Source organism: Pleurodeles waltl, chromosome 2_2 (assembly GCF_031143425.1).
Source record: "Pleurodeles waltl isolate 20211129_DDA chromosome 2_2, aPleWal1.hap1.20221129, whole genome shotgun sequence".
NCBI lineage: Eukaryota > Metazoa > Chordata > Amphibia > Caudata > Salamandridae > Pleurodeles > Pleurodeles waltl.
Window position 1 is genome coordinate 318,466,050 of NC_090439.1, and position 27,292 is coordinate 318,493,341.

At 44.6% G+C, this 27,292-nt stretch overlaps 1 protein-coding gene across 2 annotated transcripts in view; it reads right to left on the reverse strand.

Moving 5' to 3' along the window:
* Positions 1–27,292, reverse strand: part of ATP9B (ATPase phospholipid transporting 9B (putative)) — a 2,250,419-nt gene that overhangs the window by 1,728,954 nt on the left and 494,173 nt on the right. For both annotated transcript variants that reach the window (XM_069219789.1, XM_069219790.1), the window contains exon 5: positions 960–1,068. In XM_069219789.1, coding sequence (XP_069075890.1) covers positions 960–1,068 — 109 coding nt within the window. The remainder of the gene's footprint in view (positions 1–959; positions 1,069–27,292) is intronic.

Here is a 27,292-nt window from a genome sequence, read left to right on the forward strand (position 1 = left end):
CTGATATGTTGAGAAAGTTCATTCCAGTACGTAGAACATTTTTCATTTGTATTAGGAACTGCAAGCAGTTGGTCTATGTACTTTTTTTTTTATTCAATGTGGTTTTAAGAATGTTTTCAACAGTTAGAAGCATCATGTATATACTACATTTGTACTGTAATACAAGAATATCTATCCTCCCACTAAAATTATGTTTAAACAATTACAGGAAAACATTTCAGAACAGGATCATGGAGTATATTCAGTGGATATAATCAATAATAACGTTACAGGCTCGAAGTAGGGAGGGTTAGAGAAACCATGCAAGTCTTCATATAAATAAACCATTATAAAATATAGACATTCTAAAACTGGACTACTTAACTGTTTTTTTAATTTGGCATATGTAGACTAGCTGCATGTCAAAAAGTAGAAGCAGAGTATTCCACCATTTATCTAATCTCTAGAATTCATCGGTGGAATCATCTCAATACTGATCTAATCAGTGTAGCTTACACAATGTATCTCAAAATGTTAAAGGGACAATCATACTTAAGGATAGTACTTGAAACTAACAATGGAAAATTCATTATTTGATGCAGCCATCGGCTAAGAATCGCCCTACCTCTTGGTTACTAAATCACAGTTTTGACAGCTCTGTGGTTATTGCTAAAGAGGTAGAGGAAGTCCTAAAGGACTAAGGGCTTTTCTGATGTACACTGGGGTAAAGTGAATACTACTTACAATCATTTCCACCACAAAAAAATAATCTTTATCCCCGCAGTCCTTACTGTTTTGCCACTCTAACAATTTTGAAAGGGCAAGGCTAAGGTTGTGTATAGTCACCCTAATTTAGCACTGTCGTCTAGAATGCACTTCTTTACATCGGAGATTTTGTGCCCTTACATACATGAACATTTTACAAAGATTGAAATATAGCCACACCAATTGAGGGCAAATGATGAAAGTTAATTTCATACCTCTTATTGTAAGCTTGCTATATAACTGAGAATTCATTTCTTTGTCTCTCTTGTAACGCCGAAATTCATCAACTGCTTCACGCACCATTGTAACAGCGAGCACAAATCCCTGCAAAAAATAAATGCATGAGCCCATAAATACTTCTTTCTCATACAAATTAATCTTGCATGAATGGTCTGCGTTAGATGGTTTTCACATTAAAAAAGGGAAACTGTGTACACTGGGTGTAGCCATGTTTAAGTACTTAATCTACTTGTTCTAAAGCAGTAATCAAATAATATTTAGGGTCATCAGTCACAACAGTACAAATCAGAAATATAATTCTCAATGACTTCGCAAGGGCACGTATCTCTAATTCACTCCAATTCAATGTCAATCAGCTCCATTTATTAAAGCACGTAAAACCCTTAAAATGTCACACACCTTTCGTTAAGTGGCGGCTCCTCCGCTAGGGCAAGGAGCGTCGCCCCCCGCCAGCAGCAATCGCTGCAAATCCTTTCACAAGGAAAGGATAATAAACAAAGTTTATTATCCTTTCCTTGTCAAAGGGGTGGGGCCTTGTGGGATGACCTGGACGAGGGGAGTGCACTGTGCACTCCCCTCAGAGCGCATGAGTGTTTGGCCGGCCAAACACACATGCGCAATAGGCTGTCTCCAGCCCAGCAACTGTGTTGCTAGGCTGAGGAGAGCCTGCACAGTCTTCCGGTCTGCCTGGGAGCGCCCTGGCTGGGTGCTCCCAGGGAATCCTGACGCTGCTCTAAGCAGCGTTAGGACTGGTGCAGGGCAGGTTGGGAACCTGTTCCTGCAGTGACACCAAGGGAGAGGAGCAGAACGTCACAGCAACGGAGGAGATAAGTGTAATTATATTGTATTTTATTTTACTAATTCACCCCCCCCCGCCCTCTGCCCTGCCCCCAATTACATCCGGGAGCCAAGACTGCTTGCGTTAAATATGTACAACAAAAAGGAAATGTTTTTGAGTGCCTATCTTTAATTTAAGATAAAAGTGGATGATGGAAATGCAGGAAGGCGGTCACATACCAATAGGAGGCAGCAATTATGATGAGGCTGATGCCAGTCCAATTACAACTTTCCATTATCCAATAGAAAGATTCTATATATCGGCATGAGTGACAATCCAACGTATCTAGGCTATGTCTGATTAGAAAGGAGGCTAGTGTACACCTTCTGGTGATGGCTGGCAATCCAGGAGCCATGGCAGGTGGACTGAGGTTTTTATCAGTAGTGGAACGGGCCATCAATTTAGACCCAAAATATGTCCAGCTGGAATAATGAAAGGTCTGGAAATCACAGGATTTGTAATGTCTTGTCTTACACAGGACTTGAAAGTAGTAAAAATGTATATGTACTGGAAGGTTTTAAAGTCAAACCTAACTATGATGGGAGACTAGTGGGTAAAAATTAGGAATCTGCAGAGTTCGTTTAAGAATGTTGCACCGTGGGGATTGTCTTAACTTGGATGTCAGAATGATATGTTGTTTTTGCAAGGGTTTACACTAACTTGATAAAATGTGCATAAAAAGAGTTTTTCCGGTTGCATTACTTATACCACTTGTGATACTGGATGAAATTATACTACTTACCAGCAAAGACAAACCAGCCCCCAAGAGGTATTATTATTAGTAACTACCACAAATTTAAGTGACATCAACAAACGTTGGGGTGCTGAAACCAGATCAGAATGTCAGTGGTAAATTTCGAAAACACAACAAAACTGTTGCTATAAGCACCTTTATATATTTATCCAAAACTAAATATATGAACAGTTAAATAATAGTTTTTCTTTTTTTAACATATTAGTATGTTCTCCAAGAGACTTCGTTTGTATTAAGCGCAAGAATAAAGTTTCGTTTAGACACCAGGGCCAAAAGAAATTAATCGGAAGCAATAGGAAGAAATCTCATGTTCCATCAATTTATCAACAGAAGTCATTATACTTAGCATTTAATATTTTAAATGACTATGATAATATTATGGCCCTCATTATGAGTATGACTGTCAGCGGACCCCCGCGGTGGAGTTGGCGGTCGCACCATCGCGGGTCCGGCAGTAAAGACCACCATATCACAAGTACTGGGAAGGCACCTACAGGACACAGCCAAGTTACTGTCCGGCCCGCCACAGCGAAGGGGCCACCGCGGCTGGCGGCAGCCATCTTCAGGCGGGCGGTCAGGCAGGATCACATGACGACATACACACACGCAAACACATTAATACCCACAACCACCACACATACATGTGAAAGGAAAGCCAGGACTAGGTAGGAACCATCGACACCAACACTGTTGTGGCACTCATAAATTATACATTTTAAAAATGTAAATAAAACCATGAACACACAGGCCCAAGGGCCAGTCCAAAAGTCCCACAGTGCCCGAGTACACTAGGCACAAGATGACGCTCCAACTTGGCTCCTGACTGCAAAGTGCAGGCCTCCACAGGGCAGGGGTATTAATGGGTATGCAGGCACCTCAGGGGTGGGGTGGGGGGGGGTCTTTGGGCTTGGAGGGGGGGTCCTTTTGTCTGGGCTTGGAGGGGGTCCTTGAGCTTCCCCTTGGAGGGGGGTTATAGCCGAGGGAGGGTAGACTTGGTCTTGGCCTTGGAAGTGGAGGGAGTGGGCTTGGCCTTGAAAGTGGAGGGAGTGGGCTTGGCCTTGGAAGTGGAGGGAGCAGGCATGGGCTTGGGTTTGGAAGGTGGAGCAGTAGACTTGGCAGGTGGAGCAGTAGACTTGACAGGGGTGGAAGTGTCAGGTGGTGGAGGGGCCTGTTGAGGGGCAGTGGTGGACTGAGAGGCAAAAGGCAGTGGCCTTGGAAGGGTAGCAGGGCACGGGGCGGGACAGGGCAGTGGTTGGGAACAGGGAAAACTCTCTGAGGAAACATTTTTTTTTGTATGCTGGGGGACTATTTGCTGGGTGAGTGCGGGCATTTAGATGTACTGGGAAAAGGTTGGAAGGGGATGCAGGGAGATGACGGGGGACGTGTGAGTGTATGTTGGGGTGGTGTCTGCAGGTACGGTGGATGTGCTGCATCTGGGGGTGTTGACAGTTGAGGTGTATGGGGTGCATGAATGAGAGTCAGATAATGTGGTGATGGTGGCAGTGAGGGCACATGAGGCAGGAACAGTGACTGATGTAGTGCTGACCGCCGGTGTGAGTGGTGTATTGGCTGTGTGGGAGGTGATGGGGGAGTGGGTGCAGGGTGTGGAAGTTGTCATGTCTGCATGTCTGTTGTGTGTGTGCGCATTGCGGTGGTGGCATCTGTGGTGCTTATGTCTGTCTTTGCATACCGTGTCTGTTGATGTGGATGCATGTGGGTCAGTAGGTTTGCCTTGGATGGGTGAGGGTAGAGGGATGTGGGTATGGGAATAGGAAACTGGAGGGGAGATGGAAGAAGAAGGTACACTGGCTGCTATCAAGGAGGAGGACAGAGCCAGAAACGATCTCTGTAGGCCAGACAAGTCACTGTGAATGCCTTCTAGGAATGCATTGCTCTGTTGCATCTGGGATGCCAGTCCCTGGATGGCATTCACGAACGTTGTCTGCCCCACAGAGATGGGTCTCAGGAGGTCAATAGCCTCCTCACTGAGGGCAGCAGGGCTGAATGGGGTATGGGCAGAGGTGCCTGCGATGAAGGAGATGCCCACTCTCTTGGGTGAGCGGCACGGGCAACTGGGTGGGGAACTACCCCTGCACATCCTACAACTAAGGAACACCATGGGGGAAACCACAACAATGCACATGTCAACTGCTGATGGTCTGACTGATGCAAACATCAACATGAAGAGAGGCATACCCGCCACACCTGTCCAGTACCTGCCCACTACCCGTGGCATGTGATGGACTGCACACCCAACAGAATCCTGCATGGATAGTTGGCAGGCCTACTTGGCTATTGTCAATTAGCACTCTGACCACTTGGCGCCCCAACCCCACTAAACATGCAGTGCCTGCCAGCTGATTAAGGTCCTGGGATCCACCCCTGGCACAGTGTTTGGCAAGGACTCTACACAATGGCCTGATACCCCAGGTCTAATCATCCTGTTGCCATGAGCTGGGAAGAACATCTATCTAGCAGGTGGCCACACTGTTTCAACATTGGAGGTAGCTGCCCTGCTACCACTGACTGCATGGCATTACCCACACCTATGATGGCAATCCTGCCTAGATGTAAATGTAAAATGTAAATTAGCACTTGTATAGCGCACTACTCACCCGTTAGGGTCTCAAGGCGCTGTACTCATACCGCTATGGAACCCCTCCTGGCTTTTCCCTGTGAGGCGCCCACTCCTGAGCACCCCCAGGGTGAAGCCAGGCATCCAAGCGCTGTTGGGGCCGTTGTGGAGATTAAGCAAGCTATTGCCCAGAGTTGCAGAGTGGGACCCATGAATTAGATTAGGCACCGAGGCGAGAATTATCTGGTCAAGGGGAATTGAGCCCAAGACCTGCCGAAGCGGGACTTGAACCCTGGTCTTGAGCCAGATCTCTGCTTCAGGGTCTGCCGCTCTAACCATTGAGCCACACTTCTCCACTACACTAGCCATAGTGGACATCATTGTACAAAGCACCCACGCCACAGCTATCCATGTTGCCCACCCAGAGCCACTATGGCAACACGTGTAGCAAGTGAGAGTGGGTACTTACCCCCACGTGGCTGCTGTGCTGCCCTCAAGCACCCATCCACCTCAGAGTAGGCTACTGCAAATATGCGGCCCCCATGGTGGAGGGTAGGGTCCGAAGAGCACCCCTCTCTCGTTGGGAGGACGTCTATAGCTGGGCCTCCGCGGTCTTCCAGGCCCAGCTCCTTAGCTCCTCCCACTGCTTTCTGCAGTGGGTGCTCCGCCGGGCATGGACAAATGGGGTCCGCACTTGCTTGGCGATGGCACGCCAAATCCCATTCTTCTGATGGACGCTGACCTGCATGGGAGACACAGACAGAAGGACACAGTCATGCACAGTGACATCCCTGGGACAGCAGTGGACAGCACACATCACACTTCCACACCCACACATCGTCACCTAATGTAGCCTTAGGCCCCTCACCCATGTCCATGCTCCAGACACACTGCCACCCACCAAGGCCCCCATCCCCATGCTCACAACTCACATACAGCACAATGACATTGGGCTCACCTGCTGCTCTGGTGCCCCATACAACTGTCCATACAGGGGCAGAAGCCAGTCCAAAAGCCACTCAAACTCTTCGTGGGTGAAGGCTGGGGCCCTGTCTCCTGCAGGACGTGGCATCTTGACTACAAGAGTCAGAACACAGCAGCACACGCAGTAGAGGTCTTTAGTGTACGAGGTTCAGAAGTCAAGTGGGCATGATCATATGAAATGGCAGTCACGGCGGCCACAGACATCACCTTCACCCCTGGAGACGATCACCATTGGCTCCTGCCTCCCATAGGCAACAGTGTTAACCAATGGTGAGTTGCATGGCAGTTGTGACTACCTACCGCCATGACATGTTACACTGGCTGGATGAGCTCACTTCCACCTGTCCCCTGAATGCAGGACAGGCGGCTGCCATTTTACATGTCCAATGTGTGTTGTGGGTAAAATGTTAGTGCGTCATGGGTGACATTTGGTGACCTGTGGCCACATCAACACTGTCTACGGTGCACAACAAAATACCCACTCTCTCCTGTTCCCAGGTACTATATACGGTTGAGGACGAGCAATGCATCGGTGTACAGCCTACAGTCGACCATGCCACCCTGGAGGAGCGTCACGTCATCCAGACCTATCACCTGAACTGTGAGACCATCATGGAACTGGTGGCCCAGTTGGAGCCAGATCTGTTACTTGCCATTCGCCATCCCAGTGCCATCCCTCCCACAGTGCAGGTTGCTCCTGACACCCGTGTGGCATCCAACTACAGATGCAGAGGACCGTTACAATGATGACCACGGTCGAACCAAACGGGTCACTGAGAGGTACTTTGGTCCCCTGAAGGCTAGATTCTGGTGTCTGCATATTGACGGGGTGCCCTGCTCTGTGTGCCAAATCATTGTGGCCTTCAGCATGCTGCACAATCTGTCCCTGAGGTGTCACATCCCATTGTTGGATGCAGAGGTGGGGGTTGCTGTACCAGTGGCGGATGAAGGGGACATAGGGATGATTAAGAGTAAGATGATGAGGATGCAGCTGATTCAACAGTACTTCAACTGAGATGCAGTTATGTGTCAACTGTCGTTTATGTGTCCTCTACAACTGTCTGCTTGTCCCTGCTACCACCTGTTTTCTGTGACCACTGAGGGTGTTGCCTGTAGCTGGGTTGGGGGGTGCGGGGTGTTACATGTGCCCTCGACTTAGGTAGTCACAGTGTACAGGTCAGGCCTATAGTCAGGCAGCTGTTGTGCTGGTGCACTAATGCTATCAACGTGTATGTACAATGTTCCCTGAGCTGCCACTTCTATTGCTATGTGTGTACCACAAAGGGTTGTTGCATCTGTGCTGCATCTATCCTGGGAGTCGACATTGGGTGGCAGTGCTACATTGTTGTTTGTGGCAGTCGGTATGGGGTCAGATTTGCCGCTGGATGCTGTGAGGGTTGGTATGTGCTGTTTTTGTGTATTGGTACTAGCCAAGTGTTTGTGGACTTGACTGCCATATCTTCCTTGGATACCTGTTCCTACAGTGCATTTGTGTTTAGTTGGCATCTGTGACTCCTACAGTGACTGTTACTCTACTTTCAGGACTTTGTAGTGGTGTATTTTGGTCCCTGCCAGACCTGTTGGCTCCCTTGACATGTCTCCAGCCACTGGCTGATCCACGATTGACCTCCCTGCATTTTGCCCCCCCCCCCCCCGCCAGCCTCCCATTCATGTGCTGGGAGATAGGTTGCCAGTTGCACATGTATTGACAGTTCCATTTGCACTCATTACAAATATAGATGTAGGCAGTAACTGTGCTGAATGGTGTTTATTTGGGAGAGACAAGTGCAAGGGGGGATGAGTGGGGTCATGACGGCTGAGATCATTTGAGTGGTGAGTCCAGATGTGGGTAGTCCAGGTTTAGTATGCTGGCCATGGGAAGACGAAGACATGACAGTAGATAGGTTGTCTCAGTTACACCACAAGGGAAAATGTTCAGGAGAGAGAGACTTCCTGGCGGTGGTCGTGGTCTTCGCATCATGTCCAGCTGGATGTCTAGTTGGACATCCTCGCTTGCGTGGGGGTTCTTCAGCAACAGGGGTAGGCGTGATGGAGCTCTGCGGGTCCTGTGGCGGGGCCTCCATATCACTGCCTGCCGCTGACATGGAGGGCTCTGGTGGGATGTGGGCAGTGGAAGGGGCCTGCTGGTGGGTGGTGGACTCACGCATGATAGTGGTCAGGTCCTTGAACACCCCTGCTATGGTGGCATTGTGGGCCTGCCACTGTTTCATGGCCTCCTGCACGGTAGCAAGGATCTGGGCCACAGTGTTCTGGGTCTGTTGGTATACACCCAGGACTTGGTTGAGGGCCTCCTGGGCAGTCAGTTGGTGTGACTGCGCCAAGCCTTTGACCACGGTTCCCCTCCCACTACCCCAGGCCCCTGCCCCTGGCACTATGTGGCCACTCCCAGTAGCAGCTGGGTCTTCATTGTCTGGGGTGTGTGCCCTTGACTCTGGCTCCTGTACTTTGGGGCACTCCTCTGATTGTAAAGTCCCTGGGGCACAGGTTTGGGGTTCAGGGGCTGGCTGTGGTGTTGTTGCCACATGGGTGGGGGCATCCGGTGTGTCCAGGGAAGTTGTCCCCATCCAGACATCCAGTGGGCCTTCATCCTGGGGAGGGCTGTCTAAGCCCGACATCCTCTGCAGGGTGACAGTGGCAGGGTTACCTGTGGATGGAAACAGTAGAGATTAGTTGTATAACTGTAGTTATGTTCCTGTTGTGATGCATACAGTGGCTCGACTTGCATCCCAGTGATGGTGGCATGGTTTCCATGTGGCATGTGGGGTTGTGGATGGTGGTTGGCATTGCTGTCATTGCCATATGTTGGGAGGAAGTTGTGGCAGCCAGTTGGTATGGGCTGTGGTATGGCTGTTCATGCAGATTCTCCACTGTGCAGTGAGTCTGTGGTGTGTTGCTGTATGGGTTGTGCTGGATTGTGGGAGCTGTGGTTCATCACATTGTGGTTGTCTTCCATGCATTAGGAGTGACTGAGTAGGGATGGTGGGAGTGGGGTGGTGTGGCCTGCAGAGGTGGGGTGTTTGGGACGGGTGCAGTGGGGTGGGTTGTAGTAGGTTGAATGGTGGTGGGGAAGCATGCAGGGCAGGGGTGGTTGGTGCTTGGGGGGTATTGTTGGCTTACCAGAGTCTAGCCTTCCGCTGAAGCCAGTCAGGCCCTCGGGTTGCATGATATCCAGGAACTTCTCCTCTCACGATGTCAAGTCAAGGGGAGGAGGAGCGGCCCACCACCAGTCTTGTTGATGGCTATCCTATACCTGGACGCCATGGAATGGACCTTCCCCCTGAGGTCGTTCTACCTTTTCCTGACGTCCTCTCTTGTGCGTGGGTAGGTGCCGACCGTGTTGACCCTGTCATCAATCCTCTGCCATAACTCCCTTTTTTAGCATATGGATGTTTGCTGTACCTGGACTCCCATGAGCTGTGGCGCTACTCTGATTATCTCGTCCGCCATGACCTGCAACTTATTGTTGATGAACCATGGGTGCTTCTGGCGTGACATGTTATAGGGTGGGTATGTGGTGTGCGTGTTGGGTGCAGTGCAGGGAGGGTGGTGATGTGTTTTGCTGTGGGAGCTGGTGGGCTGTGGTCAAAATTTGTACCATGTGTGCAGTGTGATTGTCTTTGTTGTATTCAGGGTGTACTTTGTGTTGAGTGTGTCTGCTCGTATTTGTCGCTAGGAAATGTTGGAGGTGGTGGGGGTGTTATGTGGTGGCGTGTGCAGGTATGCATGTTGTATGTATGAGTTTCAGGTGTAGGATATTCGAACTGGCCAATGTGGTGTTGGCTACTTTGGGCAGTGCCTTTTCGTACTGATGCAGTGGGAACCGTCAACGGTTTTCTGTCGAGGATGTACTGCTGTGCTTGAGTTTGCCTCTAAATATGAACGTCGGAATGGTGTTGGCATGGCGGGCCGGAGGTTGTTCAGTCACTCTTTTGCCATGGGTTGGCCTGGCGGTGTTGGTTTTGTGTGGTTTATATTTTGTGACTCGTGATCCGGCAGTCACTATACGCCACCACTGGTGGTATGTAGGCGCCATATCGCATGGCGGTCTTGCCCGAAATCTGCCAAACTCGTAATGAGGGAATATATTCTTTTGGAATATATAAACCAAAGGATTCTACTGCAAAGTAATCATCCATAGTCCGTTCCACTCATGGCAAGAGGTAGCATTTTTTAAAGAAAAACAATGAAAACATTTAAGCAATCAAAGCCTTTGAAAAGGGTATTATTCTGATATCAAAGCATCAAGGAATTTGAGGAACATGCATAAATTCAAAATTGACAAAATTATGAAAGACAGAATCAATTTAATTTTCAAGAGAGAATTTGTGACAGGAAAGCATAGTCTCTCCTGTATGGGTAAAACTGTAACCATGACTCAACATAGGACAGTCTTCTATTACTTGCCCCAGTGCAACATGAATTTTATGGATTTCAGGTTTATATGCATGCAGAAATATTATTAAGGACGGAGTTTAGGCTCGATGACATGTAACATGTCTTGTGTGCTTGCAATAAAGCACAGTTTTTCTGGAAGGTGTTGAATTGTTTGGTTATTGTTTGGGGGTTTGCATGGCTGATGATGCTTATGGGTCTTCACTGGGAGACATAGCAATGAGCTGTTTCTTGCTGCCTCTAACACTGGCCCATAAACGGAACCCTCCTTACAGGCCCTTAATTGATTGCTGGCATACTAGTGTTTGCCAGCTGGTTGTGATAGAAAAGAATAACCAATGTATGGAGACCCTGTAAGCTAAATATAACAACATTTTGTCCCCTCTTTTAAATTACACCCTTAATGGGTTTTGAGCAACCATATTTTAGAAAAGGGTATATCATTTGAGTAAGACATTCAGGCCCTAATTGAGAGTCTGGCGATCCTGGGACTGCCAGACTTGCAGTGGCGGTTTGACCGCAGCCAAAGCAGCGGTCAGATCGCCACATTATGATCGTGGTGGTTTGCCACAGTCGGACTGCCAGGACCACCACTTTTTGGGCACCCGAAGGCCTTGCCTGGCGGTGCTGGTGGTCTCCTGAATGCAGGAGTTTGGCGTGCGGTCTTTTTCCCCCACCAAACTTGTAATGTGGCCCTCAGTGTACTACAGGCACCGAATTAGAATGCCATTTAATAGAAATTGCTCTACAATTATTATGTCTGTCTTTTTCACTACGCCTCGATGAGAAAAACTTGAACGTTCTGCAGGCAAGTATTATCTGAGAGCTACTTAATGTATGATGTGTCTTAATAAATTCAATGCATAAAACGCTGCATGGACCTATACACTTTCTTAGGAAGGAAAGTGAGAGGATATAAAAAAACTTCATACATATGTTTACTGTGCTACCCCATCTAGAGTCTGGTTTTAAAACATGCCATCTAACTGTAGAGCCCAACATCATGGAAGTCTTCCAGACACTACCCCCTGATCTCATCAATATAAACCTAAAGGGAAGAGCCTCAAAACACTTGAAAGTTACTCCCCTGTTAAAGAACCTCATGGATGAATTCATGGTCGTACTCTACTCTAGCCCAAACCCAATAGCACTTGCTTAAGGGGTATTTTGTAAAGGGGAGTTTATCTGTAACAACATATCATATTCGTAAATCACCAATCTGGATTCAAACACATGCAAGTGACTGAGGTTGCATCAGATGCTGTCACAAAGAAGTTACAATAAAAAGACCAGGAGACTTCACTCTCTTGGCCCTTTCCTTAACTTTTTAACGCAGAGGACTTCAACAGACTAATACAATGAAAAAATAATGGATAGGAATTTAAGGAACTGCCTGGTACGGGATCAGGTCCTTTTCTTGAAACTGCATTCATTCAATATGAAAGAACTCATGTTGTATTGCAAGAGTTCTCCCCATCACCACTACTTTTCAATATGTTTAAACACTCACTTAAACAGATAACGGAGCACTACCTACAGCTTCAGAGGTGAGCAGATAGTAGTCAGTTCCATCTGTATATGGAAGGTGGATCTAGAAACCAAAGTAAAATCACACACTGTTAAAGCACTATCTATCAGTAGTGAAGGAAAACTATTTTGTGCCACAAAAACGTAACAATGGAAATTACGTTATTAGGTGGCACTAAAGAATAAAATAATATCTACTTTGTCTGATTTTCTTCTCTGGGAACAGCACCAACTGCAACCATTTAAAAGAAAATGGGGAGTAATTTTCAAGTCAGAACAATCTTTCTGCCACAAGTAAGTGCAAAGGTATCAATTTTGTATAACCTTGCTCCTTCAAAAAGGTCACAGTATGACTGGACTATTATTATTTTATCTGACCATTATTGTATGCTCACCTAAGTGGCTTATTGGCAGACTTCAGTAAATGCACAAGCATGTAGCAAAAGAACGCCTTCTACAAAAAGAATTTAAACTACATCTAATGAACCTTAAAAGCTCATGGTGGCAATCAGGCTTATATTCAAAGTTGAATGCAACATAGCTAATATATATTGTAAGAAGGCTTTGAGCTACATTAAAAAAATACCGCTCTTTATGATCGATCCAAAGAGAAATAACAGATCAACCAAAGCACTGACCATCTACCAACTGAGGCTCAAACAACAAACCTGGGAAGAGCTCTTCAACTGCAGTATTCCAACCTCAGGGAAAATCTCAATTCATCCTTAACAGTCAAATCATACTACCCACTCTCCCAAAAGCATCTGAAAGCTGAACTATTCCAGCAGCCGCTTGACTGAAAACAAAGGCTGTAAATGCAGCAACCACGAAACAGAGCTGGCTTTACTCTATCTGCACACCACCCACATGGACTTGTGTTCACCTTTCAACTCCAATGAGACCCACAATGACCCTTACCACTAAAAACTTTTCACACATAAGCATAAACCCCATCTAGAACACATGCATCACACAGAATATTTTAACGATAATTAGTTTCAACATAATAATGTATGACACACCTCATTGGTGTGTTCACCTTTCAACTCCAATGAGACCCACAATGACCCTTACTACTAAAAACCTTTCACACATAAGCATAAACCCCATCTAGAACACGTGCATCAGACAGAATATTTTAACGATAATTAGTCTCAACATAATAACGTATGGCACACCCAGTGGTATTCGCATACATTTCTAATTCAGTATTTAGTGGGTATCTGAGCCACTCAAGTGAAAGAACATTTGTTACATGCCAGTGGAAGACAGCTCAAAAAGTCCTGTCAAAAGGTCTCAGTCTGTGTTGAGCTATCTAGTCATTCAAGTCAAGGTGCAGCCTGCCTAGCTGGGTCTTCCTAGTCCTTAGTGAAATTACGAGGACAGTAGCTTTTTCAGTAAAGAATACAGGAAAATATAATCAAGTCCCGTTAGCTTTGAGGAAAAGGCCAAATGGAAGAAAATATGTCTTCACAGAATCCCTGCACAGAAAGGTCCCACATTTGAACCAGCTTTCTATAGATAACCCAAAAAGTACTAAGGGCTATATATATATATATATATATATATATATATATATATATATACAGAATTTAGGGATTGTGCGTTCCTAGTTGCAATGCTTTGTGTATTCCAATTAAGAAATCGCAATTCGTAATGTACAAAAATGTACATGTTAGTAATAGGGATCCTACTGGGGTCACAATAGACCTACCTCATGAATATTAATGAGGTAGGTCGCAATTTGCACCCCATAAGGAATTTCTGCCATCAAAAGGATGGCGGCCTGCTGGGGTCAGCAGACCATTATGTCTGTGATTGCTTTTTAATAAAGCATCTTTTTTTATGCAGCCCGTTTTCCATGAAGGAAAACAGGATGTTTCCAAAAAATAAAAGGAAATTGTTAAGTTTCATTTTTTTATGAGTGGGCAGTGGTCCTGCTCTTAAAAAAATATTTGTTTCCACATTCACATAAGTGAAGGGTTCCCATGGGAACCCCTTCCCGTTTGTGAATGGTTACCACCACCCTTGAGCTGTCAGTAAAAAAATGGTGTTTTGCAACTGCAATTTGGTCCCAAAAATTTACATATAGCACTACAATTCAGTATTTGGAAGGGGCATCCTAAAAACGCCCTTTCCAAATACCAAATCACTAAACACAAATTGCGATTCAGTTACATGTTACTGAATCGCAAATTGCGCTCTGTACATTTGGAAAGTAATTTTTGCGACTAGTAATGGTTCCGACCGCAAAAATGCTTTTGTACATATGGCCTTGAGTATCTTAACTTACTATTTTATCAGCACTTAATTTCCATAGGCAAAGTCATTGTTTGTCAGGGTTCTGCTAAGATCCTTTCTCAACAGAAACCACTACATTGAGAATGGTTGCTTCTATCGACCAAAGAAGTAGGTAAGTGAGCACGTCAGTACTCTTCTGAAAAAACGTTTGTTGTGTCAGAATGGAACGCTCATCAGTGAATTTGCTACATTCTGCAGTTATATGCATGTACTTAATAAGTACTGTCAAATTGCGTGCATTGTTTGCCTCTTCATCTTTGCTCCTCTGCTGTGATTCGATACAATAAAGTCCTTTCATGAAAAAGTCCTGTTTTCTTCTTTATTATGGCCCTAGCCACCATTTGTTTTTCCTATTGCTGCTCAGTTTCACCCTAAGGGTACCTTCTCCTTTAACTCTTCCCAAGAGGGCTTCCCATTAGAAGTCTAATCACCTTCTTTCATTTTTGTGTACGTTTTTAGTGGCAGATGCATCCTGTAGGAGCACTTCAAAAATAAATCACAGAATTTAATGGCAACCACCCAACCCCCCCCCCCCCTCTCCACAGGCTCCGTCCACCTATCTGATTCCGTATTGTACACTATTTAATAAACCGGGCACAGCGAGTGAGGCCTTTAAGAGGAAACGTTTCCCAACTGTAGGGCAAAGGTTCCCTTCTCATCTCCCAACTCGCTCAACCATTATGCACCCTCCAAATCTACTCAATCGTGCAAAATGGAGTGGGGCATAAGGGGGATCCAGTAGCTCAGTGAGCAACGCTGCCCAGGCCTGCAGGTCCTGTGCAAGTATGTTATCCCTACGTATTTTTCACATATGGTACTCCTCAGCATTTGTCCATTCAGCCATATCTCTCAGCCATTCTGCAATCTTCGGTGCATTCAGGCCATCCATTTAATGGCTACTCTGCTTTTGATCTACGAAAGATTAAAGAGGAAGTGAGAAGGAGAAATTAAGGGCAGGAGCTTGTCCTCCTAAAAATCATATACCTTAGACCAAACAAAAGCCCAGCCCTTCACTGTAGGGTTAACTCTGCGGACAAAATTGGAAAATGTTTAGTTTCCTCGAAAAACCCTCACCCACCAGGGTTACCCCTTGGTGGCATGCTTCATCATTGGGTCCCTCTCGTTCCGCTGCGGAGCGGGCGCGCTGTGACCCACAAATTACGTGGGAGCACTTTATATGTACTCCACTATGATGATGGGTAACAGGAATGGGAGGGGTCATAAAATAAGATTTTAAAAAACAGCCTCTTAGTTAAACTACTGTTTAGATATCTGCCTTAGTGGTGGTATGATTAAAACAGGGTGACTGGAAGGGAAGGTGTTCAATGAACCTGCCTTCCTATTATATGAGGGCTACATGTTTCAAACCTACCCCTCTGCTTTTCATCAGGACCCAGAGTGACTCCCTGTTGCCACTCCTTACATGGAGGAATGTGCCAATACACACCCCTAATGTGTTCATATATAAACACCCAGCTACTGGAGAACTTCGGAACATTGCCTGTAATATGTGAAAACGAGAGTTAACCAGCCTTCATATGGCAGCATCTTTTATGTTTGCACATAATTACTGTGTCTTCAAAATCAAGCAGCACCCCAAACGTGAGATTCACATGTGATTAATAATTGTAATAATATAGGTAGGGGTGATAGCGCACAGTGATGCCTGCATACTGGAATGCGTAACACAAGACAACATATAGCACACATAATGGTGGACACAATGAAAATACTAGGGTTTAAGTTCGTATATCATGGATCCTCCAGTGGAGGGTGAGCTAGTAGTCACACTTCGTAATACAGAAAATGAGAAATTATGGTGTATTGCTGTCAGAAAGCGCAGTCTCATCTCTAGCTGATAAGAACAAGAAGTTATTTACTACTCCAAAGTGTCACTCTGCCCTTCAACCTGTATTCTGCCTGCCTGGGGTCCGAATGTTATCACCCAAAGAAAACGTGGCTCATTTGTAATGTGGTGGCGCACGTTGCAAGGTGCCAAATTTTGTGTCCGGATGCGAATGTATGACAACTAGACCGCTACCCTACACAAGATGGCGGCGTCATATGGAACACGGAGGGTGTTTTTACTGAGGACCCTACTCGAATTAAGGAGGCTACTAAAATGCCTGTTCAGCAATTATACCGGCACCGGTCTGGATTATAAAAACCAATGTGCAGGATGGGTAGAAATAAATAAACCACAGCAATCGGGGCTCAATAGTTGGATAGAGATGCAATGTGTAGTTATGTTACAAATACAATGTACATGGTACTTTAACAGGGTGCAGTCAACATATGACATAGTTTTATGATTGGATAAAGATGTAATAAATAGATCCCTCAGAATGGGGACTGTTCGTCCACCGATTTGTTTTTTTTTTCATGAGCAATGTAGAATATTGTCCAGTTCAGAAATGAGACTGATGTAGTCTTAGTAACTGGGTACCATTGTTAAGCAATTTCTAAAAATCTATGTGGATCAAGTAACAGTACTCATCCTTCAATAAGACTTCAAAGCCCATTATGCAAGGTGATTTTTGGATCTTACACTAAGTTCCTTTTTTTTTTAGAAACTAAGAGCAAATGTGTGTATTGAAATCATATTGAGCCAGCTCTGTTGGCAAAAACATGATAAGCAATAAATACAACTTCAAATCTTCAATCACCTTCTATTCATATGTATCTAGTTCTCATTTTTCTCCTTGAGGCTCTATTTTACTTTCACTCTTCTCTTAATCTGTCTGCACAGCCTCTCTTACACTTTTCCCCACTATCCCTTTCTGTTTGTTGCTGCATCTATCTTCCTCTTCCTGCCTTCCCTGCTCTCTCCTTTGATTTGTTTATGTTTCCTCTTTCTCTCTTTCTACTCTCCTTTTCTAAAGACTGTTCTCTCTATCGTCACTGTATTTTTTATTCTCTCCCTAGCCCTTTTCTACACAGACCATTTATTGCAACTGAAACTTACTCTTGCTGTGCATGGTCATGGGCAGTAGTTGCCATCTTTCTTTTGCCACTGAGTTTTTTTTGCTGATCTCCAATCTCAGAAGCCAACCAACCTGGGGGCCCTTCTGGAACTAGATAAGTACCCTATAACCATGGAATGTGAGGAAAATGCATCTCTCAAATACAGAAGTTGGATTTTTGTTTTGTCTTGCTGTATTGCTTAACACACTGGATGCGCTGATGTCATAGCAAACCAAAAGTGACAGCAGACCGTAATAATGGAATCTGCAAGGATCCACAAATGTCCTACCACACAGCATTCCTACTCTTCTTCCAATAACAACAGTACCCTATAAGTGTAGTTGGGCTATTGCCAAGTAAAGGAAAGGCCCCAAACGAAACAAGGAAACAACAAGATTTTGCTAATTGACCCATTCTGGTGATGTGGGTAGCTGCGGTATTGATGCCACGGCTCAGTCGGCACTCAGGGAAACCTGCCAGGCCCAGACATTTCTGAAAACAAGGCACCTGCCGTAGTCCGAAGTAGTGTGGTTTGTGTGGATCCCAATCCCTTTTCTTACACAAAATAACCTGCAAACACCAAACTTTGGCTAAATAACATATTTTGTTCATATTTCCGTAAAGGAAAATTCTGGAATCTATGAGGATCCATAAAATTACTATCACTAAGCGTTCCCACACTTCTCCCAGTTAAATGGTACTGCAAATGTTCACCGAGAATTATGCATTTAGTATATTATATGGGATCTCATAACAGCAATGTATTTGCTATAACCAAAGACTAGAGACAGATAACACAACAGTTCAAAGGAATCCATAAATTTCAAAAAGCAGCTTCATGCTACACAGATCTGAGAATACAATATATAAAAAAAAACAGAAAATGTTAGTAGATTAGTGTGGCGATGTATAGAGAGGTAATTTATGTTACAAATACTTTCAGCCTCAGATGCCTCGATTATGGTTTCCACAAGATTTGTTCAAGAGGATAAATTGTCAGCGTGTTGATCCTGGCAGAGTAATCTAGATATTAAACCATTTTTGAAAGACAGTCCGTTATAGCAGCCCTTTGTGACATGACAGGCTATAATGGATCACTGCAGATTCACACTACTGCTAATTAGGGTATTTCTAGTCCTCTAGAGCAGGCACAATATTCTAACGAACTATTGGGGTCCTGCAAACAAAAAATGACCTCTAGTGCAGACACATTACCTCACCCAGCTATATTTCACAACAGGCCAGTGCCCCTAAAAAGGCCGGAGGCTGGAGCAATGTCAGTTAAATGTATGTCGTTCCCGAGTTGTGATGACTCTGCCTCAGCCCAACAGGCTAATCACCGCCCTATGCTGTATGGGAATCTCGAGATTTCCTGACTGGACATTGCTTCTGAGTGGATGATAGGTTTAGGCAGTGACAGCCATTTATGTATCAGTAATAGGAAAGGTGGTGAAGGTTGCTAGCTTAAGGACAACACAATTCAATTTCCTGGGCAGTTATGCAGTCTTTTCACAAAGCAAATGCTCGTTTGACATACCAGTTGCGAAAGGTGACTAGGCAGTAAGCTAATGCCCCTTGAAGTCTTGACCTCTCAGCAGAGACTGCAAACTAGTGTTTCTACCACCTTTCCCATCAGCTCCTCACACACAACACTATGGTGCCCCTCCAGGGGTCACTCATATCCCCTCTATTATTCAACATGTACCTAACCCCCTCACAAAACCAGATGAAATAATTCAACCTCGCCTGTCACAACTATGCAGATATTCAATGTAATGGACAATGCACTCCTCTACTTATGGATATTTCTCATGTAATACCACTTCACAAATTGGTTGTGTGCACAAGGGTATCACCTTCTGATCATAGGTGTGAAAATAACAGTCTGGATGCATTGCTGCTGTCCCGGGAGCAGCGTCCCTTATGTGAACTACATAGTCTCCAACTGAGACTTGTTTCTGAATTTCTACTAATTCTTGAAATTAGTATTTTACATTTGGTAGATACTCTTCACCAGTAATCATGGGTTAATGCTCATTTATTCTTCATCAATAACATATGTGTCTTAATATGTATAATAGCATCGTCCTCTCATAATGTTCATCCAGTTAACATGTACATGCTCAAGAATCCTGATGCATTTTTTGCCGAAGCGCTTCTTCAGGGGATAGATTACAAAGCAACAAGTAGGTGAAGGTGCCATTACCATGTGTGAAAGATAAAGCCATGCATGTTTGTGACTGAGCTTTATTACCCATATCCAGTGGTCCCTAAACATATTTTGCTTTCTGAAAATTGGGAAAGTCAATTTAAATGCTTCTCTGTCTTTGTAACGTAAACATTTAAGGTAGGGGTGTCAACATCAGGTAAAGCAACCAGTATTTTGTGACGCGATTTTGCACTTGTTAGCACATCAGTAATGTTCACTCAGTCTAGAGCAGAGGTCTTCAAACTGGGGGGCGGGCACCCCTAGGGGGGGCTCAAGTGATCCCAGGGGGGCGCCAGGCTCTGGCCAAAAGGAACATTTTACTGATAACAGGGCTTTGTTTTAAGCAGAAGCATGGTATTGCATTGTTAAAAAGGTAACAGTACTTAACTGCAATGTTTAAATAGGCCTAGCCATATTTAAACATTGCAATCTTTATCAAATAATTGCAAAGAATTCTGAGGGGGAGGCCAAGGAATTTTATTTTTCAACTGGGGGGGGCGCAGCATAAAAAAAGTTTGGGGACCACTGGTCTAGAGCCTCTTGAACATTACATCCAAGTGTGCCACATTTAACGAATTAAACGTTACCTTAACAGTGAAACAAATGTGCTGACAGGAAATAAATAAAATAAAATAAGCAATCTATAGTAATGTAGGGTGACCAGATTTTGAGTAGCAAAAACCGGGACGGGTCAGACATGAAAGAAGGACTAACGACTTTACACTCACTTTTATCTGGCCTGTACCGTGTTTTTTGCATGGCTTTGTGAATGTGGGCCTATATATGTGTGTGTTTATAGATATGCAGATATGCAATTATCTATGGCTTGACCTCCCACCCTCCAACCCCAACCCACCCCCACCCAACTCTCTCTGCCCCCCACTCCGTATCTCTGCTGGGAGCAGACAGGGGACTGTGTTGCCTGACAGTAATGGATACATTACTTAATTACTACATACTCTGTAGGCGTCTGTTAAAGGGAGAGCATACCTTTACCTTATGCTTCCCTAGATAATCTGACCTTTGTCCCAAAAACCGGGGCATTTATGTAATAATTTGTCCTTTGTCCCAAAAACCGGGACATTTGTTTAAAATTAAGAGAAGCGTCGGGACAGTCCTCTAAAATCCGGGACTGTCCGGGGAAATCCGGGACGTCTGGTCACCCTAAGTAATGTGTTGCAAATTCGGTCTAGAGTTTAATTTAATGATGGAAAGTAAATCTAACAGTGTTAGGTGACCCAAATGTAAATCGTATATCAAACATAAATAATACAACTCTGATGTGCCTTACTTTAAAAATCGCTATGCTAACGTGCACTCTTCACAATAGTTGTATATATCATTGCATTGTGTCCTCTGCAGGGTCTAAAACGCCCGCCATGATGCTAATGTCTAAATATCAGCAGCCATGGAAAGGAATAACACACAACCTTGGCCTCGTTTCTGCAACGGGTAAATCGGCGCCATGTTGGGATGCTGTATGTTGTGTACGTTCAAGTAGTAAATATTATACAGTGCCTTTGTTCTAACGAGAAAGGTGAAAGCATGCACAACAATCTCCAATCTTCAGATTCAAATTCAGCTGTCCAATTCTAAACATAAACAAGGGTATGTATTGCATGTATCCATATAACCTACATCTAATCATAACCTATCTAATGGTGCAATGTGCGTTAGCTCAATAAATATTATGCGTATAATAGTAAATAAATGACAGGCCTCGTTGTTAAATCCTGGATAAAAAAAAACTCTCAATGTTGTGGTAAATCCAATCGATAGATACACGCTGCCAAAGAATAGATATGTAGATGAAAAATGTATATGTGAGAGAATCATATTGGCGTAATGGCCACAATAAACCAACCAGTAGACCTATAGTCTATTCTAGTTGATCGTTGAGTCTCCTAGGGGAAAGGGTATCTAATTTCTTAATTCAATAGATGTATCTATGTAATAGCAATTTCTTGTTGTCAACTCGTTCTCTTATTTGAACTCTCTCTCGCACAGTAAATCTCAAGTGGCAGACACTATGTCCATAAGTTTGAAAATCCACTACTACCATGGATTTTTCATTCTTGTTCTCTTCTGTTCTTCTTGTCTTTATTTTACGTTCAGTCTTCCCTACGTATGCTAAACCACTTGCACATTTCAAAGGATAAATGACGAGTCGCATGTGGTCTTTGTCTGTAATTTGATTTTAGTTCCTTTCCGCGGATGAGCCATGGTGGTACCTTTCATGATGTTGTTACAGTTACCACAATTTAAACATGCTGTCGTCCCTTTGAAAGTGTTCCTATTATAGGAATTAGTTGGATGTTCAAGACGTTCTTTTAAGTTAGTTGATCTTTCACAGGCAAAAAGAGGTGATTGAAAATACCCCAGAAATCATTTTCTGTTTGAAGCATCGGCCAGTATTTCAGAATTGTCTTTTTGAGTCTGATGCTTCTTGTGGAATATTCTGAGACTTACACCAATCTGTCCGTGTCCTTGGTGGGTTTTTCGGGGTAAAAAATAGAACCCTGTCTTTAATGTTGACACAATTCACAGCACTCTCTCTGGCGCTGCCTCTGGATATTTGTAGTGGATGAGCTTGCTTATCTTGTATTTCTATTGCCAGTATTGAACTTTTCAGGATCTACAATGATACGTTTAATCCTTAACCACTGTGAATACGAAAGGTGCTGCTTCAATGATTTCTGATGAAAACTGTTATAATGCAGTAAATTGTTGCAGTCAGTTGGTTTGACGCAGATGTTGGTCTCCAGAATATTATTGTTCATGGTAATCTCTACGTCCAGGAATGTAATCTTTTGCCAGACAGCCTGGAATCTCCCAGAGGTCAGGAAAAAGGGCTGAGGTGAGTAGGAGGTCACACCTCCTGTCCCTGAGCAGGGATAATGAACAGGACCATCAGGACGGTGAGCTTCAAAAGCTGCACCACCCCTGATTGCCATCAGCATCCTCCAGTGAGGAAACAGCCCTTCCCCTGCCGCCAGGCACACTGGGTCATGGACAGGTGGGAAATTAGGTATGCAGGACTGAGCACACCCCTGGATCGATGACCACACCTCTAGGGTGATCAGCCCGTTCTGTGCACTAAAGAACAAGTGACTTACTTTCGGTAAAGTATTATCTGGTAGAGAGTCTATCTAGCTGCAGAGTCCTTACCTTAGAATTTCCCGGCGTCAGCTTGGAATCCAGAATTTTTTGCTGAGCAGTACCCTGCGTGCAACTTCGAGTGGCGTCGTTCGGATCCGCATGGTGTAGTTGGAGCCATCTGACATGTCAAGGTCTCCAATAAAGGTACCCCCCTGACACGCACACATCAGTTCTTTTACCCACAAAATTCCACACCAGAAGCGCAGTCATGGTTAGACAGTTCACCTGTGCAAAACCAGGGCCCTGAAAGGGATAAACCCTAACCCTATAAGACAAATACACGGAGCGGGGAGGCCTTGGTGGGTGTAAGGAATCTGCAGCTAGTGTCTCTATAAGATAATGCGTTATCGAAGTTAAGTAACTTGTTCATGCTAGCGCGCCCTGTCCTTAGTAAGTAAACTTACAAGGGGACGCATATAGGCTGATTAACCTTTTGAATCGCATGGAGTATCCTAGTCATGCAGTGAACACTGAACCGATAATCAACATCAATAGAACAAGATAAACACTTTAAGGAACCACAATAGAAACCACACTAATAAGAAATAACCATTACTCATGAAAAGGGTTAACAAGTTTTATTCTCTATTGATTACAATTCTAGCCAATTGTTAATACAATCTTTATTAATCAATCTTTATTAGTTCCATCAAAAGAAAAACATTTTCTCCAAGGAAACATGTGCAACAATGCAACACCATAAGCTATGAATATCAGCACTAAGAATGTAATTCAGCAAATGAATTTGTCAGTAATTTGGCACCGTCAACGTCACCCCTGACAGCCTACCTAACCAAGATTAGCATCAGCATGTGGGTCTTCATGCGAAAACATTCTAGTGAAAACATTAATTTGGAAAAATCTACCTAAAAGAGAACATTTCTATAAAACAGCGCAGTTGGTACCTAGAAGAAAAGCCACAGAATTGTCAGTCACATTTTCATAGCTACCTATCCAGAATGTATCAGCAACAAGTCAGTCTTCATCTTCAGGTCATCAATAGTCAGCTACAGATCAGGCTCACAGAGTATAAGCCCAATATCAGCACCTTGGACAGCGTCTCCTGACGTCATCAACTTTCTCCTCGCAGTTCTGATTCCTCACCCTTTGTCATGACTTTTTATTAGGGGCTCCCTGTCCATCCCACTAATTTCTAACAGGTCAGTCTATAACTCTAAACTATAGTTTTTGTTTACCAAATCTTTGAGTTTGTATATATCTTGTGTCTCATAAAACTGGTTCTTCTTGCGATGAGAACATCATCCGGTTCTTCAGGTAACGAAAATGTTGCATCTGTTTCTTCAGTCAGTGCCTCTATTGTTCAAGTCCTGGGAAAGTACATCTAGCCTACACTACGCATGATTGTATCAAATTGTCCTCATCATCTCCTGTCCGTTGGTACATTGCAGAATGTTCTAGCTAAGCAGTCTGAACTCTAAGCAGTTCAAGGTCTCCTTCTCCAGTTGTATTGTATTGTATTGTATTGTATTGTATTGTAGTATTTATAGAGCGCATTCAGGCCGTAGCATCGAAGCGCTAGGAAGGAAAGAACTGAAAGACAGGGATCGCGGGTTGGGCAGGGAGTCACAGAGCATGAGCGGAAGACCTAATGCCTAGTGCGAAAACAGGCAGGTTTTAAGCTGTTTCCTAAAGCGAAGATATGTCTCCTCCAGCCTAATGTGGTCTGGAAGAGTATTCCATAGTTTAGCAGCCACTACGGAGAAGGCTTTGTCCCCCATCGAGCCCGTTAGCAATGAGGTACAGTGATCAGCTGCGAATGCGCCGATCTAAGCTGACGGCACAGCAGATAGGGCTGTAAAAGCTCAGATAGAAGCAGCCCTCCGGGTGATAAGCTTTATATGTAAGACACAATGTTTTGAATTTAATTTGTTTTTAAAAAGGAAGCCAGTGGAGCCGATTAAGGCTCCCACTGGCAGAAGCCGTGTGAGGAAGATTCAAAACCAGGCGAGCAGCCGCGTTCTGAATACGTTGAAGTTTATGAAGGGCAGCCTTGCTAATATTCAGCATTAGAGCATTACAATAATCGAGTTTAGAAATAACCAGGGGTAAAATAACCGTAGGTTTAAGCTCCTCCTGAAGAAAAGGAAATATTTTCTTTAGCATTTTCGTAGACCAATAACATGATCTAACCGTCTGGTTAACTTGTTGCTCAAAAGAGAGAGTATTGTCAAAAGTGATACCTAGATTCCTAACTGACAAACTTGGGCCTGGGCAGTCACTGCAGGATGTAAGCCACCAACGTGAACTCCAAGGACTAGCGGCCACGCCTAAAAATAGAACTTCAGTTATTTTGAGCCAATTATGGCTCATCCAGCTATTGATCCTGCTCATGCAGTCATGGAATCTGACTGCGACCTCATCCCAGTTATGATTAACCAGAATGATTAACTGAGTATCGCCTGCATAAGATACCACGTAAAAACCAAATGAATGGACAAGTGTGGCCAGAGGGGCAACATATAGACTGAATAGAGTAGGGCTGAGTGACGACCCTAGGGGAACACCACAGGGGGGTTGGAATGGTGTAGCCTTGAAGTCGCCACAGCTCACCGTAATGGATCTGTTCATAAGGAAAGATTTCCGAATATCAAACGCCTTGCCTCTTACTCCCGCCTGCAAGAGCCGTTGAAGCAAGAGCTGGGGTGATATGGTGTCAAATACATCCGTGAGATCGCTCCTTCTCCTGTATCGGCTTTTCTCCGAATAATGTCTGCCGTAGAAAGCAAGGCAGAGTCAGTGCTGTGAGCTTGGCGGAACCCATGTTGAGATGGGTCAAGGGCGCCACTTGCCTAAAGAAAAGCGGCCAATTCGATATTGAGATGTTTTTCAAGTATCTTGGCTGTAATGGGTAGGAGGGAGATGGGGCGTAAGTTTGTTAGGTCATTGAGTTCTCCGCTAGGTTTCTTATTGAGAGGGATCACAATGGATTCCTTCCAAGCGGGCGGGAAGAGCCATTCCCTTAAGATATCAAGATAGACCGGTTCCAAGGCAGCAGAGACCAAGGTGGGTACTAGTTTTAGTATCCTATGAGGACAGGGATCATTCGGTGAGCCAGATTTAATCCCTTCCAACAATCCAAGAATTCTGTTGGCAGATAGTGGGGAGAACTCAGACAATGTCGTACCAAAATCAGGGAAAGGGGAGCTATCCACATCGCCTCCGTTGTCATCTGAAGGGAGGCTAACGAAGGATGAATGCAGCTGTAGAATTTTGTTCTAAAAAAAATTAGCAACTCTCTGGCAGAAAGTGAGAATTCTCCAGCCAAGAGGAGGCCGGCGGGTGGGTCAAAGTATGAACCACTTTAAAAGGTCCCTTAGCTCCATTTGGGTATTCCCAAGTTGCCAGTCCTTTGCGGAGATTAGAAATTCTCCATGTTCAGAGCAAGCGAGGCCCAGTGAAACCAGGCCCTTAGTCGGGCTAATTTAAGAATATGAATTAATATAAAACATAGGTTATACATTTCGTTATGACATATTAGTAAATTTTTCTCATTTCGCATCTTTTAATCATTTTAGTACATATGGTGATCACTCCCCGAGGGCACATTTTCAAACGCGCACATTATTTTTCTACAAATAATTTCTCTATGCATTTTTCTCATTAGTAAACACACACGTAAGTCATAAATGATTTCTTAATTAGCATTTCTGCTCCATCATTCATCTAATAGAGACTTTTAGCTGCAGATTCCTTACCTTAGAATAGACACCCGTGCCATAAACTCCTGGCGGTAGGCTGCGTATAGATCTCCTTTACACTAAAAAGTCCTGCAGAACCGAACAGGCAAAGTGTCCTTCCCTCCGGACCTGATTATCCAGGCAGTAATGTTTTGCAAACTTGTGCAAGAATGCCCACGTTGCAGCCTGAAAGATATCCAGGACTGGAACACCTTGTGCTAGCACAGTGGTAGCAGCCTTGCCCCTGGTGGAATGAGCCCTCAAGAGGCTGCTTCTTTAGCCAGTGCGTAGCAGATTTTAATGCAGAGAACATCCCAACGCGAAATGGTTCCATTTTGCCATACCCGACCCTTCTTTGCCCCACGTAGCGCACAAAGAGTTGGTCATCCACCCGGAACTCTTTTGTGCGGTCAGGGTAGAAGAGACAATGATCTTTTTGGGTCCAGTCGGTGGAGTCGCTCCTCTTCCTTAGTGGGATGCGGTGGAGCAAAGAAGGTGGGCAGGGTGATGTTCTGACCCGGATGAAATGGGGTCACCACCTTAGGGAGGAAAGAGGCATCTGTTCTGAAAACCACCTTGTCTGGATAGATAGTGAGATACAGTGGATTTGATGACAGAGCTTGCATCTCACTCACCCTCCTGGCAGATGTTATTACCACTAAAAAGGCAGTCTTGATGGTGAGCAGCCGGAGGGGACAGTTATGTAAGAGCTCGAAGGGAGCACACATAAGAAATGTAAGGAAGAGATTTAAGTCCCATTGGGGCATAACAAAGGGCGTAGGGGGAAACATATGTACAACCCCTTTCAGGAATCTATGTACAATGGGAACAGTGAACGCTGATCAGGCGGCTGAAGGAATGCCGATAAGGCAGAAAGATAGCCCTT